The 15,354-nt window shown below is 41.8% G+C and overlaps 1 protein-coding gene across 1 annotated transcript in view; it reads left to right on the top strand.

The window, feature by feature from the left end:
- LOC106609934 (catenin alpha-2) overlaps nucleotides 1-15,354 on the top strand; it is a 767,831-nt gene that overhangs the window by 742,419 nt on the left and 10,058 nt on the right. Inside the window, exon 16 of the mRNA XM_045722643.2 lies at nucleotides 3,026-3,131. Coding sequence (XP_045578599.1) covers nucleotides 3,026-3,131 — 106 coding nt within the window. The remainder of the gene's footprint in view (nucleotides 1-3,025; nucleotides 3,132-15,354) is intronic.

The following is a 15,354-nucleotide window of genomic DNA, read 5'->3' on the forward strand; positions in this document are numbered from 1 at the left end:
TTGGAGCAGTGGCTTCTTTCTTGCTGAGCAGCCTTTCAGGTTATGTTGATATAGGACTCCTTTTGCTGTGGATATAGATACCTTTGTACCCGTTTCCTCCAGCATCTTCACAAGGTCCTTTGCTGTTGTTCTGGGATTGATTTGCACTTTTCGCACCAAAGTACGTTCATCTCTAGGAGCCAGCTCGCGTCTCCTTCCTGAGCAGTATGACGGCTGCGTGGTCCCGTTGTGTTTATACTTGCGTACTATTGTTTGTACAGATGAACGTGGTACCTTCAGGCATTTGGAAATTGCTCCCAAGGATGAACCAGACTTGTGGAGGTCTACAATTTCTTTTCTGAGGTCTTGGCTGATTTCTTTTGATTTTCCCATGATGTCAAGCAAAGAGGCACTGAGTTTGAAGGTAGGCCTTGAAATACATCCACAGGTACTCCTCCAATTGACTCAAATGATATCAATTAGCCTATCAGAAGCTTCTAAAGCCATGACATAATTTTCTGGAATTTTCCAAGCTTTTTAAAGGCACAGTCAACTTAGTGTATGTATACTTCTGACCCACTGGAATTGTGATACAGTGAATTATAAGTGAAATAATCTGTCTGTAAACAATTGTTGGAAAAATTACTTGTGTCATGCACAAAACTATAGTTTGTGAACAGGAAGTTTGTGGAGTGGTTGAAAAACGAGTTTTAATGACTCCAACCTAAGTGTATGTAAACTTCCGACTTCAACTGTAAGTGACTACTGCTTTATATCTGTTTTTTCAGCATGTCATCCTACAACTAGAAAACTACAAAACTACATCTGCCAATCTATATCAGTAGCGTAGTGATACCATATTTGGTTAAACTGTTGGCTAAGCGCTCTATTCAATCGGATCCGCTTTAGCAAGAGCAGCTGCTCACCAATTTGACGGCTCCAATGCAGTTCCGACACCGGTAAAACATCAACTATGAGAGTGTCTGCTATCTCCGGTTAACGCTGGATCTGATAAAACTTAGGCCTACATCCAATCTAACCTGTTACCAGATATGTTGTAGCCTTGCCAACTCCATTGCTGTTATTGTCAAGATAATTTCATAAGGAGTTGGCAAGCGAGCAGAAACAGACTGGTACCAATACTGATGATCTTTGAGAAAGACCTATGTTGACAGCTGTCAGCTACTAATGATAGAGCACCTTGATTTGAGAAGAACGTAACTACAGTGGGGAAAAAAGTATTTGATCCCGTGCTGATTTTGTACGTTTGCCCACTGACAAAGAAAGGATTAGTCTATAATTTTTATGGTAGGTTTATTTGAACAGTGAGAGACAGAATAACACCAAACAAATCCAGAAAATCACATGTCAAAAATTTTATAAATTGATTTGCATTTTAATGAGGGAAATAAGTATTTAACCCCCTCTCAATCTGTAAGATTTCTGGCTCCCAGGTGTCTTTTATACAGGTAAGGAGCTGAGATTAGGAGCACACTCTTAAAGGGAGTGCTCCTAATCTCAGTTTATTACCTGTAAAAAAAACACCTGTCCACAGAAGCAATCAATCAATCAGATTCCAAACTCTCCACCATGGTCAAGACCAAAGAGCTCTCCAAGGATGTCAGGGACAAGATTGTAGACCTACACAAGGCTGGAATGGGCTACAAGACCATCGCCAAGCAGCTTGGTGAGAAGGTGACAACATTTGGTGCGATTATTCGCAAATGGAAGAAACACAAAAGAACTGTCAATCTCCCTCGGCCTGGGGCTCCATGCAAGATCTCACCTCGTGGAGTTGCAATGATCATGAGAACGGTGAGGAATCAGCCCAGAACTACACGGGAGGATCTTGTCAATGATCTCAAGGCAGCTGGGACCATAGTGACCAAGAAAACAATTGGTAACGCACTACGCCGTGAAGGACTGAAATCCTGCAACGCCCGCAAGGTCCCCCTGCTCAAGAATACATATACATGCACATCTGAAGTTTGCCAATGAACATCTGAATGACTCAGAGGACAACTGGTGAAAGTGTTGTGGTCAGATGAGACCAAAATGGAGGTCTTTGACATCAACTCAACTCGCCGTGTTTGAAGGAGGAGGAATGCTGCCTATGACCCCAAGAACACCATCTCCACCGTCAAACATGGAGGTGGAAACATTATGCTTTGGGGGTGTTTTTCTGCTAAGGGGACAGGACAACTTCACCACATCAAAGGGATGATGAACGGGGCCATATACCGTCAAATCTTGGGTGAGAACCTCCTTTCCTCAGCCAGGGCATTGAAAATGGGTCGTGGATGGGTATTCCAGCATGACAATGACCCAAAACACACAGCCAAGGCAACAAAGGAGTGCCTCAAGAAGAAGCACATTAAGGTCCTGGGGGGGCCTAGCCAATCTCCAGACCTTTATCCCATAGAAAATCTGTGGAGGGAGCTGAAGGTTCGAGTTGCCAAACGTCAGCCTCGAAACCTTAATGACTTGGAGAAGATCTGCAAAGAGGAGTGGGACAAAATCCCTCCTGAGTGGCGTCTGACCTCTGTGATTGCCAACAAGGGTTTTGCCACCAAGTACTAAGTCATGTTTTGCAGAGGGGTCAAATACTTATTTCCCTCATTAAAATGCAAATCATTTTATATCATTTTTGACATGCCTTTTTCTGGATTTTTTTATTGTTATTCTGTCTCTCACTGTTCAAATAAACCTACTATTAAAATTATAGACTGATCATTTCTTTGTCAGTGGGCAAACGTACAAAATCAGCAGGGGATCAAATACTTTTTTCCCCCAGTGTAGTTGCGGCCCACGTTTTGGGTGTTTTTGGAGTATTGTTATCTTTTTTCACTTTTAGGAAGATCACTACTGCCGTTTTTATCTTATGCATTATTTATTTGTGGCAAAGTGTCTTGTGTATATAAAATTGACCTTTTATTTTGTTAATATCAAGTATTTCAGAGTGTTTGCTGTCTGCATTTGGTAAGTAAAAACGTTGAACTTTAAACATACTAGAACTTAAGTCCTGTTTCCCTGTGTTCCACACCAGAGGCAAAGGGCCCCTGAAGAACTCCTCTGATGTCATCAACGCCGCCAAGAAGATTGCAGAGGCAGGCTCCAGGATGGACAAACTGGCCCGCGCTGTCGCCGACCAGGTAACACTTACCCCAGTTGTGTATGTGTGTCTGTGGTCAGGATTGATCCCCTTTTCACTATATTGCTTATAGACTATCGTTTCCCAAACCTCTCCTAAGCACACCTTCAGTTGGTCAACCAATCAAACCTGTATAACTGGAATCAGCTGTGCTAGTTCTGAATACATCAAATCAGTGGCACTAGATGGGGCGATTCAAGCTGAGGTTTGGGACACCGGCTCAGACCTATCCAGGGTGTAGAAGCTAGGGGAAGGAGTTACAATAGAGCTAGATTAAATTCAACCGGGCCTATGCCTTTAGGCAAAGTGGATGAGGTGTGGTATATACAGTACGGCCAACAGGGACTTTTTAGGGTGCGTCCAAATTGTCACCCTATCCCCTATATAGTGCTCTCAAAAATAGTGCACTATGTAGGTAATATGGTGCCATTTGGAACACCGACTTAGTGTGTTTGTTTGGGGGCAGCAATGGATCTAGGCACAGTGGGCTGTCTTGGTGCGGTGCTGGTCATCCCAATGGGACTTCCTTGCTCTGTGAGAGCAGAGAGGAGCAGGAAGCTAGGGGCTTTGTCTGTGTCTTTAATCTAATTAGCGGCGCTGAGGCGTTGCATCCATTCATTATCAGATGAGTACCCTCTCCAAAACACACTGACAGACTATTTTCAATATCGAATCAATTAATGCGGCTGCTCCTCCTGGCTGGGGAAGATAAGGGGAGAACGGGGTAGAGAGGTTTGTGTATGTGTATCTGTGTTTGTTAGTTCTTAGTAGTAGCACTCCAGGTAATACATTATCTGCCTTTTAATTTTCTTATACTTTTTGTACCCGTTTTTCTCCCCAATTTTGTGGTATCCAATTGGTAGTTACAGTCTAGTCTCATCACTGCAACTCCCGTAGGTCGAGAGCCGTATATCCTCTGAAACACAACCCAAACAAGCTGCACTGCTTCTTGACACAATGCCCACTTAACCCGGAAGCCAGCCGTACCAATGTGTCAGAGGAAACACCGTACACCTGGCGACCGTGTCAGCGTGCACTGTGCCCGGCCCGCCACAGGAGTCGCTAGTGCGCAATGGGACAAGGACATCCCTGCCGGCCAAACCCTCCCCTAACTCGGACAACGCTGGGCTAATTGTGCACCGCCCCATTGGTCTCCCGGTCGCGGCCGGCTGCGACAGAGCCTGGACTCCAACCCAGAATCCCTAGTGGCACAGCTAGCACTGCGATGCAGTGCCTTAGACCACTGCGCCACTCGGGAGGCCTGCCTCTTCATTTTTCATCCGTCTTGAATAAGCTATGAGAATTAGCCTCATGAAGCCTCATGCACAAAGTCTTGATTCATTAGGACTCCGTGCTCTTCTTCCTGGTGCTGTTGTCATAACTACTGTGTGTTTTACTCAGGGAAAGCTGCGCTATCACAATCAGTCTGATGACATTCAAATTATGAGGATGTTAGTGCAGCAGTGGTGTCTGGTGGCACGTTATATCAGAGGATGACTATTCCAGCCATAGTAATGGCTGGAATAGAATAAATGGAATAGTATTAAACACATGGTTTCCTTGTGTTTGACACCATTTCATTCACTCCATATTATTAGCCGTCATCTCCTCACCAGTATCCTCTGTAGTGCAGTGTGTTTCTGAGCCTGGCTTGAGTCTTGGAGTGTGTGTGTGTGTGTGTGTGTGTGTGTGTGTGTGTGTGTGTGTGTGTGTGTGTGTGTGTGTGTGTGTGTGTGTGTGTGTGTGTGTGTGTGTGTGCCATATTTGAAAAACACACAGAGCTCCTGGCTATAGTGTGTTGTTGAACCGTAGCCACCGTTCGCTCTGCAATCAGGGCTGGGTGGGAGTCAGGCGGTGAATATCTGTCATATAGCAAATCACTGGCAGCCTACCCTCGGACTGAATCAACAAACGCTGAAACTGAGCAGGTGGCTTGCCATTTTTAATTCCGCCTTTAAACGATTCTTTGACTGGTGTTTGCTGAATATTCACAGCCTTCTGCTGCCCTCCTCTCATGCTAGATGATGAGTGTGCATGTGAAATGGCACCCTATTTCTTACAGTAGTGTACTACTTTGACTAGATCTTTATGGGAGCCCATCAGGCTCTGTTCAAAAGTAGTGCACTATATAGGGACTAGGGTGCCATTTTGGATGAATCCTCATTCTGCAATGTGATGCTGCTCAAAAAGAGGGGCCTGATTTTCTCCCAATTTAAACAGGGATTTGTTTTAAGAGTATTTGTGTGAGGAGCAATGCGAAACACGCGTCATCCATGCACAACATACCGTAAATGGGTATTAAAAAATTCAAACATTTAAGAGTTTGCTTTTATCATCGAATAGAAAGACTATTTGATCTTGTATTTCTTTGGCAAGCCACTGTATTTTTAGATGTAATCTAATTCCAAAAAAGCTAATATTTCCTACGACAAATAACTGTCATACTTTTTATGCCTTATTTTTCAAGAGGACAATTATTTTGCATTCACACCTTGCTGAACCGTTAACCTGTGGCTGACAGACGCAGTCAGGCGTGTCAGGGAGATTGAAGCGTGTGTGTGTGTGTGTGTGTGTGTGTGTGTGTGTGTGTGTGTGTGAGTGAGTGAGTGAGTGAGTGAGTGAGTGAGTGAGTGAGTGAGTGAGTGAGTGAGTGAGTGAGTGAGTGAGTGAGTGAGTGAGTGAGTGAGTGAGTGAGTGAGTGAGTGAGTGAGTGTGTGTGTGTGTGTGTGTGTGTGAGTGTGTGTGTGAGTGAGTGAGTGAGTGAGTGAGTGAGTGAGTGAGTGAGTGAGTGAGATTGAAGCTTTGCGGTACTACAGTAGAACAGGTCTCTCAAGTAGCAACCCTTGTTGCAACGCTCCACATCAAACCCTATTAAAGAGCATGGTAAGAGCAGTCTGTCAGTCTGACTGTTCTGCGGATGGATAGGAGATTGAGGGGGAGGTGTGTGTTTGTGCCCGGTTATGTGTGTGAGTCTGTGTCTGTATGTGTGTGAGAAAGAGAGGGGGGTAAGAGTCTTAAAGGGAAATTTCACTGCTGTTCTATTTCACTATATATGTCTATTAATATATTATTAACATATCATACTGTACAGTGGTTCCTTGCGGGCTGCTGCAGCATTCTATGGCACGTTATTTAATTGTCAGCCATTTTTGAATTATCAGAAAAAAAATTGTCCACCTTCTTTGAAGGAGCCTTTGAAAAGTCTTTCATATTGGCATTACCAGAGAATATAAAACCTTTTTGTAATAACATAGTACATGGGATTGAATTTAAGAAATTTGGCTTAATAAATGTGATTAATATTATGGTGTTTCTATTCCGAGAAAAACGAAACCCTCAGGGTTTCTGTTAGGATGGAATGGACAATATGGCGCTGTACAACGTGACGGTCGGGAGTAGGCTACAGCATAAGAGGATTCTAAATTGTTTGCCTTCATTAGCCTGTTGGGGCTAGGGGGCAGTATTGAGAATTTGGAAAAAAATATGTGCCCATTTTTAACTGCCTCCTACACCAACTCAGAAGCTAGGATATGCATATTATTAACAGATTTGGATAGAAAACACTCTGAATTTTCTAAAACTGTTTGAATGGTGTCTGTAAGTATAACAAATCTCATATGGCAGGCAAAAACCTGAGAAAAATACAAGCAGGAAATGAAAATATTGTGGCTGTACTATTTGAGTCATTGCTAATAGAACACACAGTGACAAAGGATTCATTTTGCACTTCCTACGGCTTCCACTAGATGTCAACGATTTTTATAAAGTTGTTTGAAGCGTCTATGATGAACAGAGACCGGATGACAAGGAAGGGAAGTTGACGTCCCTGGGATGTCGTCACTTCATTATTGTGCGCACATGCGCGTTCATGTGAGATGAGACTTTGTATTTCAAACGTTTATCAAGACACAGGAGAGGTCCTGTTGAAATATTTATCCGTTTCACGTTCTCAAGGCCCTAAAGATTGATGCTAAACAACGTTTGACATGTTTGAACGAACGTAAATAGATTTTTTTTTAACTTTTCGTCATGACTTCCCCCCCCCCCCGCCCTACATTTTGAGGAGCCTACTGAACGCGCTAACAAAATGGAACAACTTGGAGTTATTTGGACATAAATTATGAACTTTGTCGAAAGAAACAACATTTGTTGTGGACCTGGGATTCCTGGAAGTGCCTTCTGATGTAGATAATCAAATGTAAGGGAATATTTACAATAGTATTATTGATATTAGATGGTTCCAAGATGGTGCTAATCTGTATAGCCTAGCCTATTGTTCTTAGCATAGCACCCCGTTTATTGCAAAGTGTGATTTCCCAGTAAAGTTATTTTGAAATCTGGCAATGCGGTAGCATTTACGAGATGTTAATCTATAATTCTTTGAATGACAATATTATAATTTACCAATGTTTTCGAATTTGTAATTTTGTAAATTGTAACGCTGTTCACCGGAAGCATTTGAGGGGGAAAAAAATCTGAATTTCACCGCCACTGTAAAATGCTGTTTTTGGATATAAATATGAACTTGATGGAACAAAAAATGCATGTATTGTCTAACATAATGTCCTAGGAGTGTCATCTGATGAAGATTGTCAAAGGTTAGTGCATTATTTTAGCTGGTTTTCTGCTTTTGGTGACGCCTGTCTTTGAATTGACAAAACATTACACCCAGCTATTTTCAATGTACTCTCCTAACATAACCTAACTTTATGCTTTCGCAGTAAAGCCTCTTTGAAATCGGACAATGTGGTTGGATTTAGGAGATGTTTATCTTTCAAATGGTGAAAAATAGTTGATTGTTTGAGAAATTGAAATTATTAGATTCTTGCAGTTTTGAATTTCCCGCCATGGTATCTTGTCAATAAATCCCGGTACCGGGATCAGAGCGGGAAGGGGTCCTCTAGAGGTTAGACAACTTTGTTCCAATATTTCTGTAATTCAGTGATATTTATTCCCATAGTAATTCGTTATGGATCCATAACTAAATCAACATCTGCATTTTGAAAGAGTATTTTTATCATTATTTTATTAACGAAAGCATAAAGATCCTGATGAAGAAATACAGTACTGTACAGTAAATGCTTTTACATTTGGATAATAAAGCATTTAAAGCATTTTGAAGATATAAGCCACCTGCATTTGTTTATTAGGCTACTGTGCAGTCTGACAAGTAAACATAGCCTACAATACATACTGTAGTAAACATGGGAAAGTGCCTAATTCCTTGTGAAAAATCAATAACACTTTTTCCCCTTTCCACTTGTTAAAGATTCCAATTGATAAAGTGCTTTTAGCCACAATCGGCCCAAACCTCAATTAATAAATTTAGGCACAGTCGATAGCGTGCTGGACTTCGGGCTAGAATGTTGAGGGTTCGAAACCTGCTCCCTGCTTGTTTCATTACATTATTATGCCGGTCTCAGAGCAAATAGCCTGGATTGTTACTCTCATCTCATTCCTTGCCCTCTTCCACGCGTCATTCTCCGCCTGAGTGGCTCGCGTGTGGGCGTGCTGGCAGGATATGGCATCACCTTTGGTTGTGCGTCAAGAATTCAGCATAGCACGTTTGTATGAAGGTCTGGTTATTCACAGGCAAATAGTAATATGCTCTAAACCACTCTGGTGACAAACAAACTTTGCTGCCCTGTTTTCAATCGTCCACATGGCTGGGAGAACCTCCTCAGATTAATTCAGATTAAGGGAGTTAGATATGCATGAGGAGGTGTAGTGTAGTGTAGTGTTTTTTTCTGTATATATGAATTACAAATCAGCCTTTACTTATGTTTCTGGTCTATTGCATAGTTACAATGTGTAATCATTGATGTCCCAGGAGCAGGAGTGGTAAACACTGTTAAAGTGTATAATTGTAATACATACATGCAGACACAGCATCATTCAAATAATGGAGTTTGATACACCTGGTATTAGATATGACTGAAAGAAAACTTGCTAAATACCGATTTTCGTAAATGTACTTTATGATAAAAAAATATGCACAATTGTTTGTCTCTACATGAACTAACATATTCCTGTCAATTCTACATTTTTTGCTTGACTCGTTATGACATTACTACTTACATTTGCTTCCACCGTAATGTTTTGTCAGCAATCTTTTCTGAAGAAAGTCACCAGCGACAGGTGGCTCGCGTCAAATTCGTCAGTGGAACCACTCGATATGATTAGTCATATAAAACCTTGGGACCCAAATGCATAATGAGTGCTCTAACTCCAACTTGCGGTGGTCTGGAGCAATGAAGCCATGACACTGGGTACCTCTAAGTCCCGCGGTGTAAGCTCGCAAATTTTAAAGGAGGAACCACTGTATGTGTCATAAAGTTGGCTAGCTTGGCTTGTAGTGGTACTTGCAAGCTCTGATATTGGCCGAATCGATCACCAAATTGTACTGTACTGAACAACACGTGTAAAACGAGGGCTTATATAGCTAGCTAGCTACCGACAGCAAAACAACTTCATCGTTTGTCATCTACCCTCCTAAGTCCTGGTCCAGCTGGTCTAAGCTACCGCCACTGCTTGCTGGTCTCGCAATTATTTTTCTCACTGTCTCAATGTGTATTCCCGATCAAATAAATAGGACTGTATGTTCCTACAGTTGAAGTCAGAAGTTTACATACACCTTAGCCAAATACATTTAAACTCAGTTTTTCACAATTCCTGACATTTAATCCTTGAAAAAATTCCCTGTCTTAGGTCAGTTAGGATCACCACTTTATTTTAAGAATGTGAAATATCAGAATAATAGTAGAGAGAATTATTTATTTCAGCAGGTCAAAAGTTTACATACACTCAATTAGTATTTGGTAGCATTGCCTTTAAATTGTTTAACTTGGGTCAAACGTTTTGGGTAGCCTTCCACAAGCTTCCCACAATAAGTTGGGTGAATTTTGGCCCATTCCTCCTGACAGAGCTGGTGTAACTGAGTCAGGTTTGTAGGCCTCCTTGCTCACACACGCTTTTTCAGTTCTGCCCGCACATTTTCTATAGGATTGAGGTCAGGGCTTTGTGATGGCCACTCCAATACCTTGACTTTGTTGTCCTTCAGCCATTTTGCCACAACTTTGGAAGTATGCTTGGTGTCATTGTCCATTTGGAAGACCCATTTGTGACCAAGCTTTAACTGCCTGTCTTGAGATGTTGCTTCAATATATCCACATAATTTTCCTCCCTCAAGATGCCATCTATTTTGTGAAGTGCACCAGTCACTCCTGCAGCAAAGCACCCCCACAACATGATGCTGCCACCCCCGCGCTTCACGGTTGGAATGGTGTTCTAAGGCTTGCAAGCCTCCCCCTTTTTTCCTCCAAACATAACGATGGTCATTATGGTCAAACAGTTCTATTTTTGTTTCATCAGACCAGTGGACATTTCTCCAAAAAGAACGATCTTTGTCCCCATGTGCAGTTTAAAACCGTAGTCTGGCTTTTTACGGCGGCTTTGGAGCAGTGGCTTCTTCCTTGCTGAGCGGCCTTTCAGGTTATGTCGATATAGGACTCGTTTTACTGTGGATATAGATACTTTTGTACCTGTTTCCTCCAGCATCTTCACAAGGTCCTTTGCTGTTGTTCTGGGATTGTTTTGCACTTCTCGCACCAAAGTACGTTCATCTCTAGGAGACAGAACGCGTCTCCTTCCTGAGCGTTATGACAGCTGCGTGGTCCCATGGTGTTTATACTTGCGTACTATTGTTTGTACAGATGAACGTGGTACCTTCAGGCATTTGGAAATTTCTCCCAAGGATGAACCAGACTTGTGGAGGTCTACAATTTTTTTCTGAGGTCTTGGCTGATTTCTTTAGATTTTCCTATGATGTCAAGCAAATAGGCACTGAGTTTGAAGGTTGGCCTTGAAATACATCCACAGGTACACCTCCAATTGACTGAAATGATGTCAATTAGACTATCAAGTGCTTCTAATGCCATGACATAATTTTCTGGAATTTTCCAAGCTATTTAAAGGCACAGTCAACTTAGTGTATGTAAAGTTCTGACCCACTGGAATTGTGATACAGTGAGTTATAAGTGAAATAATCTGTCTGTAAACAATTGTTGGAAAAATTACTTGTGTCATGCACAAAGTAGATGTCCTAACCTAGTTTGTTAACAAGAAATTTGTAGAGTGGTTGAAAAACGAGTTTTAATGACTCCAACCTAAGTGTATGTTAATTTCCGACTTCAACTGTATGTAAAATAACATTATGATTATTTTTTTTAATCCAGCTGTTCTTGGAAAGATGAAGCAGAAGCAGCCATTGTAGCTAATTATTTAGCAATCTTAGACAGTGCACGGTAACATAGCTCCGGTGAACCTGCAAACTATTACAGTACCTCACCCATTTTGAAAAGCCTGCCTTCGAGGGTGGGAACAAGGAAATATGCCTCTCAGATAGAAACATCATTGAGACTAGTCCAATGGCTCTATTTAGCAAGGACAGCCATATCTACTCGGTGCTAGCTTTTTACAATAATTGCTACAAAACATGACTCATTCATTTTTTGATCAGACAGCAGGTTCAATCAACCAATGACGACATTACTTGAACTCTCCCAACTATGGTGCATAATTATGTCTGAATCACCTTGCATCACTCATAATTTTGTCTGAAACACCTTTCATCACTCATAATTATGTCTGAAACACCTTTCATCACTCATAATTATGTCTGAAACACCTTTCATCACTCATAATTATGTCTGAAACACCTTTCATTACTCATAATTATGTCTGAATCACCTTTCATCACTCATAATTATGTAAGTAGACTGGAAAAACACCCCAAATAGTGTCAAGCGTAGCGGTGACATTTCCCTTTAAATATTCTGCTCAGAGCAGCACTTTGCCCCCTAGAGGCAGCTCGCTCCATTTCACCACAGAGTAAAGAGTCGGATGGACGGGGCCTCTTTCTCCTCTCCTTCTATCCTCATCTCTTACTATTCTTCTTTTGGTGTCATTTCTTTCTAGTCTTCATCTGCTTATTTCTCTCTCTCTCTCGTTCTCTCACTCTTTACTCTCTCTGTCTTCTAAGCCCTCTATCTTGTCCTCTCTCTTTCTTTCTCCAATGAGGGTTTTCTTAAAACATAAATCCCACTGCGTCCAGCAGCTCAGGCCTATGCATAGTCCAGGGAAACTTGACAAACGTTCTACCCTCTGGTAACCCGCTGTGCTACTGCCTACCATAGAGATGGGAGGACAATGATTCTATCCAAAATGCAACCCTAATCCCTATTTAGTGCACTACATTCGACTAGGGCCCATAGGGTTATGGTCAAAGGAAGGGAACTATATAGGGAATAGGGTGCCATTTAGGATGTATTCTTGGTCAGGTGGGGTTGAAGAGAACTCAAAGCATGATCATTTACCAGGACCCCCTGCCAGACGCCTTAAATGGCCATTGTCAGGAGAACAAGGAATCACAGAGAGATGGGGGCATCGGAGTTAAAAGTAGTGCACTGTGTAGGGAATAGGGAAGCATTTGGGGGTGCAGATTAGGACCGTACTGACATTGATTATAATATGTATGTAAAACGTAGTTATTCATATTTGCATTGCCGCTCTATCCATGTATTTATTATAGAATACTTAGAATGCGTCCCTATGGGCCCTGGTTTTCATGTAATGCACTATATAGGGAATAGGGTGCCATTTGTGAAGCATCCAGAATCATGGGCAGAGCTGTTTTTATCTACAAGCCTGATTAAAAATGCAACAAGCCATCGATATAGAGGTGTGATTTAGTGATGCCTTTTCGGGTGTGTGTGTGTGTGTGTGTGTGTGTGTGTGTGTGTGTGTGTGTGTGTGTGTGTGTGTGTGTGTGTGTGTGTGTGTGTGTGTGTGTGTGTGTGTGTTCTGACAGAGCTTTGGCCCCTGGTTTAATAACATAAGTCTTGCTGCTGAGTCACCCATGCAGAGCAGCTGATTCATTTCAGGTCCAATTATGTAAAAACAAAATGGCTTCTTCCTCCCTCTTGAAAGTTTTCCACAAGCCTTGAATCCAAATTGAATATCGCGCCATTGATCAGTTTTGTTTCCAAGCTAGAATTCCACTCTGACTAGAGAAGGATGAAGGGAAGAAGAGAGGAATTCTAGCCGGCAATACAAACTGAATATCGCTCAGTTTCACTACGTTCAGTTTAGATTCCAGGGTAGAATTCCTCTTTGTTAGGAAGGTTTGGAAAGAGAGAAATTCCATCCTGAAACCCAAATTAAATATCACTGTTTCACAATATTTAGTTTGGATTACAGGCTAGAATTCCTCCTCCCCTAGTCAGTGACAGGAAAAGAGAGCGAGTGAGTAAGAGGGAGGGAGAGAGAGAATAAAGCTGCCTGCTTTCCTTGGCGGCCTTGGCAAGGTAATGGCCCGTACTGTTTATTTACATCAGGAGGGAATCTGCTGAGGAGGCGGCCTATTAGTCAGGGAACCATATTGTCATCTGCCTGCCTGAACCAGGCTGGCCAGGAGCAGGGGAGAAACTAGTGGGTTTCTGGTGTGATGGAGAAAGGGGGTTGTGTGTGTGTGTTTCTAAGTGTTTATATACTGTGTGTGTGCGTGTGCGTGTGCGCGTGCGTGTGCGTGTGTGTGGTAATGCTAGCCGGTGGTGGTGGGTGCAGTAATCATGTCCTAGGAGCTGCTCCCACTGTCTGCCTCACTGGCTGCACGATCTGCATGCAGCACTGCATGAACCCAGCTTTAAGGGGGCATTACTGCGTGTGTGTTTGATGATCCATTGTGTTTGTTGAAGCTGACCCGCCTGAGATAATTAAAGTAACCGTTCCATGAAAATAACAATTTTAAAAACTCATTCTGTTTGATCATACCCAAATAATGTTGATGACTTATCCTACTTGTAGTTGTGGCCAAAGTATATTAGAGAAGAAAAAAATCCACTGTAAAACTCCATCTCAAACTTGTTTTTGAACGGTTTTAAAAAGCTCTTTGCTTGGATAATGGCATCATCCTCTTTGGCTGAGACAGGCCAGTGTGTAATTGGTCCAGCAGTTTTTTCCAAGTTCTCTGGTGGGGAGACATGGCCGTGTCCAAAACCCCACCCGTACAACATACTTAGTATTCAGTTGATGTACTCATTGTCGCATAGTATTTAGCATGTACCGTTTAGTAAAAAGTATGCAGTATGCAACGCAGTAGCAGGTATGTAGGTGGGTTTTTCTAAATTCAACAGACATGCATCACATTAACCAGCCTGATAATAGCTCATTTACAATTTGTTTATTTATCTAAACTCAAGCTGGTTGTAGGCAGACTATCACATTCAACCTATACCTTAGCCGGTATAGCCCACCTATCCTATTTAAAAAGGACTGAAGACAGAAACAGATCATTTGGCTCCATTTTAACATATTTATTAGTAAAACCAAAGTTCTGAAACATATATAAATTAAATCAAACAGACTAGTACGTATACCAAAACCTTTCAAATGTTTAAATTAAAAGGCTGTTGCACAGAAATGTGGACAGTCGGGTGCATCGCAAATTCAGAACCCAATAAATTAAGGAGCTGATCATTGGGAATGAGATCAGAATGACTGCTAAGGCTTGAATCATACATTTAAATAGGTAGCCTAGCCTACAGAACAATCTGTTCAAATCAAAAGGCCTGATTTACATGACATCAATAACGCAGCCACATCCTAAGTCCCCCGGAACTTAAATGCTGGTTAAGTATTTATTTTAAAAGCTCTGACAAAGGCCAAGAGAACAAGAAACCCTATTCAATGACAACTTATTTTTCAAAGATGTAGCCTACGATGCAATATTTTAAGGAGAACAAAAACGACTCAGCCTACAGTTCAACATCAATGAAGGAGCTTCTCTATTCGGCATCGTCCCAATTAAGTAGCCTAGTTTTGTTTAGCTACCTGAAGAGAACTAGGGCCTATCACTCGCAGTTCACCTCTTCCAATACATTGTGGAAAAGTCTGCTCAAATTCTACTAGATAAAGAGCCAAAATGAGTATAACATCCTGGCTTTTAAACCATACTCGATGTGAAAAAAAATCACGTACTATAAAACATTCTATTTTTGCATACTGAGAATGTGTCATGAGCGATTGTGTTGTTTTGTGTTATTGGTTCATTTCGGTAGCACAGACCCCATCTGATTATCAGCTGTTGTCAAAGCCGAAATGAGCATGACATCCAGGCATTTAAAGTATACTTGATTTTTGAAATGTCACATACTATACAACTCGAT

This window comes from Salmo salar, chromosome 08 (assembly GCF_965601325.2).
Source record: "Salmo salar chromosome 08, fSalSal1, whole genome shotgun sequence".
Lineage (NCBI taxonomy): Eukaryota > Metazoa > Chordata > Actinopteri > Salmoniformes > Salmonidae > Salmo > Salmo salar.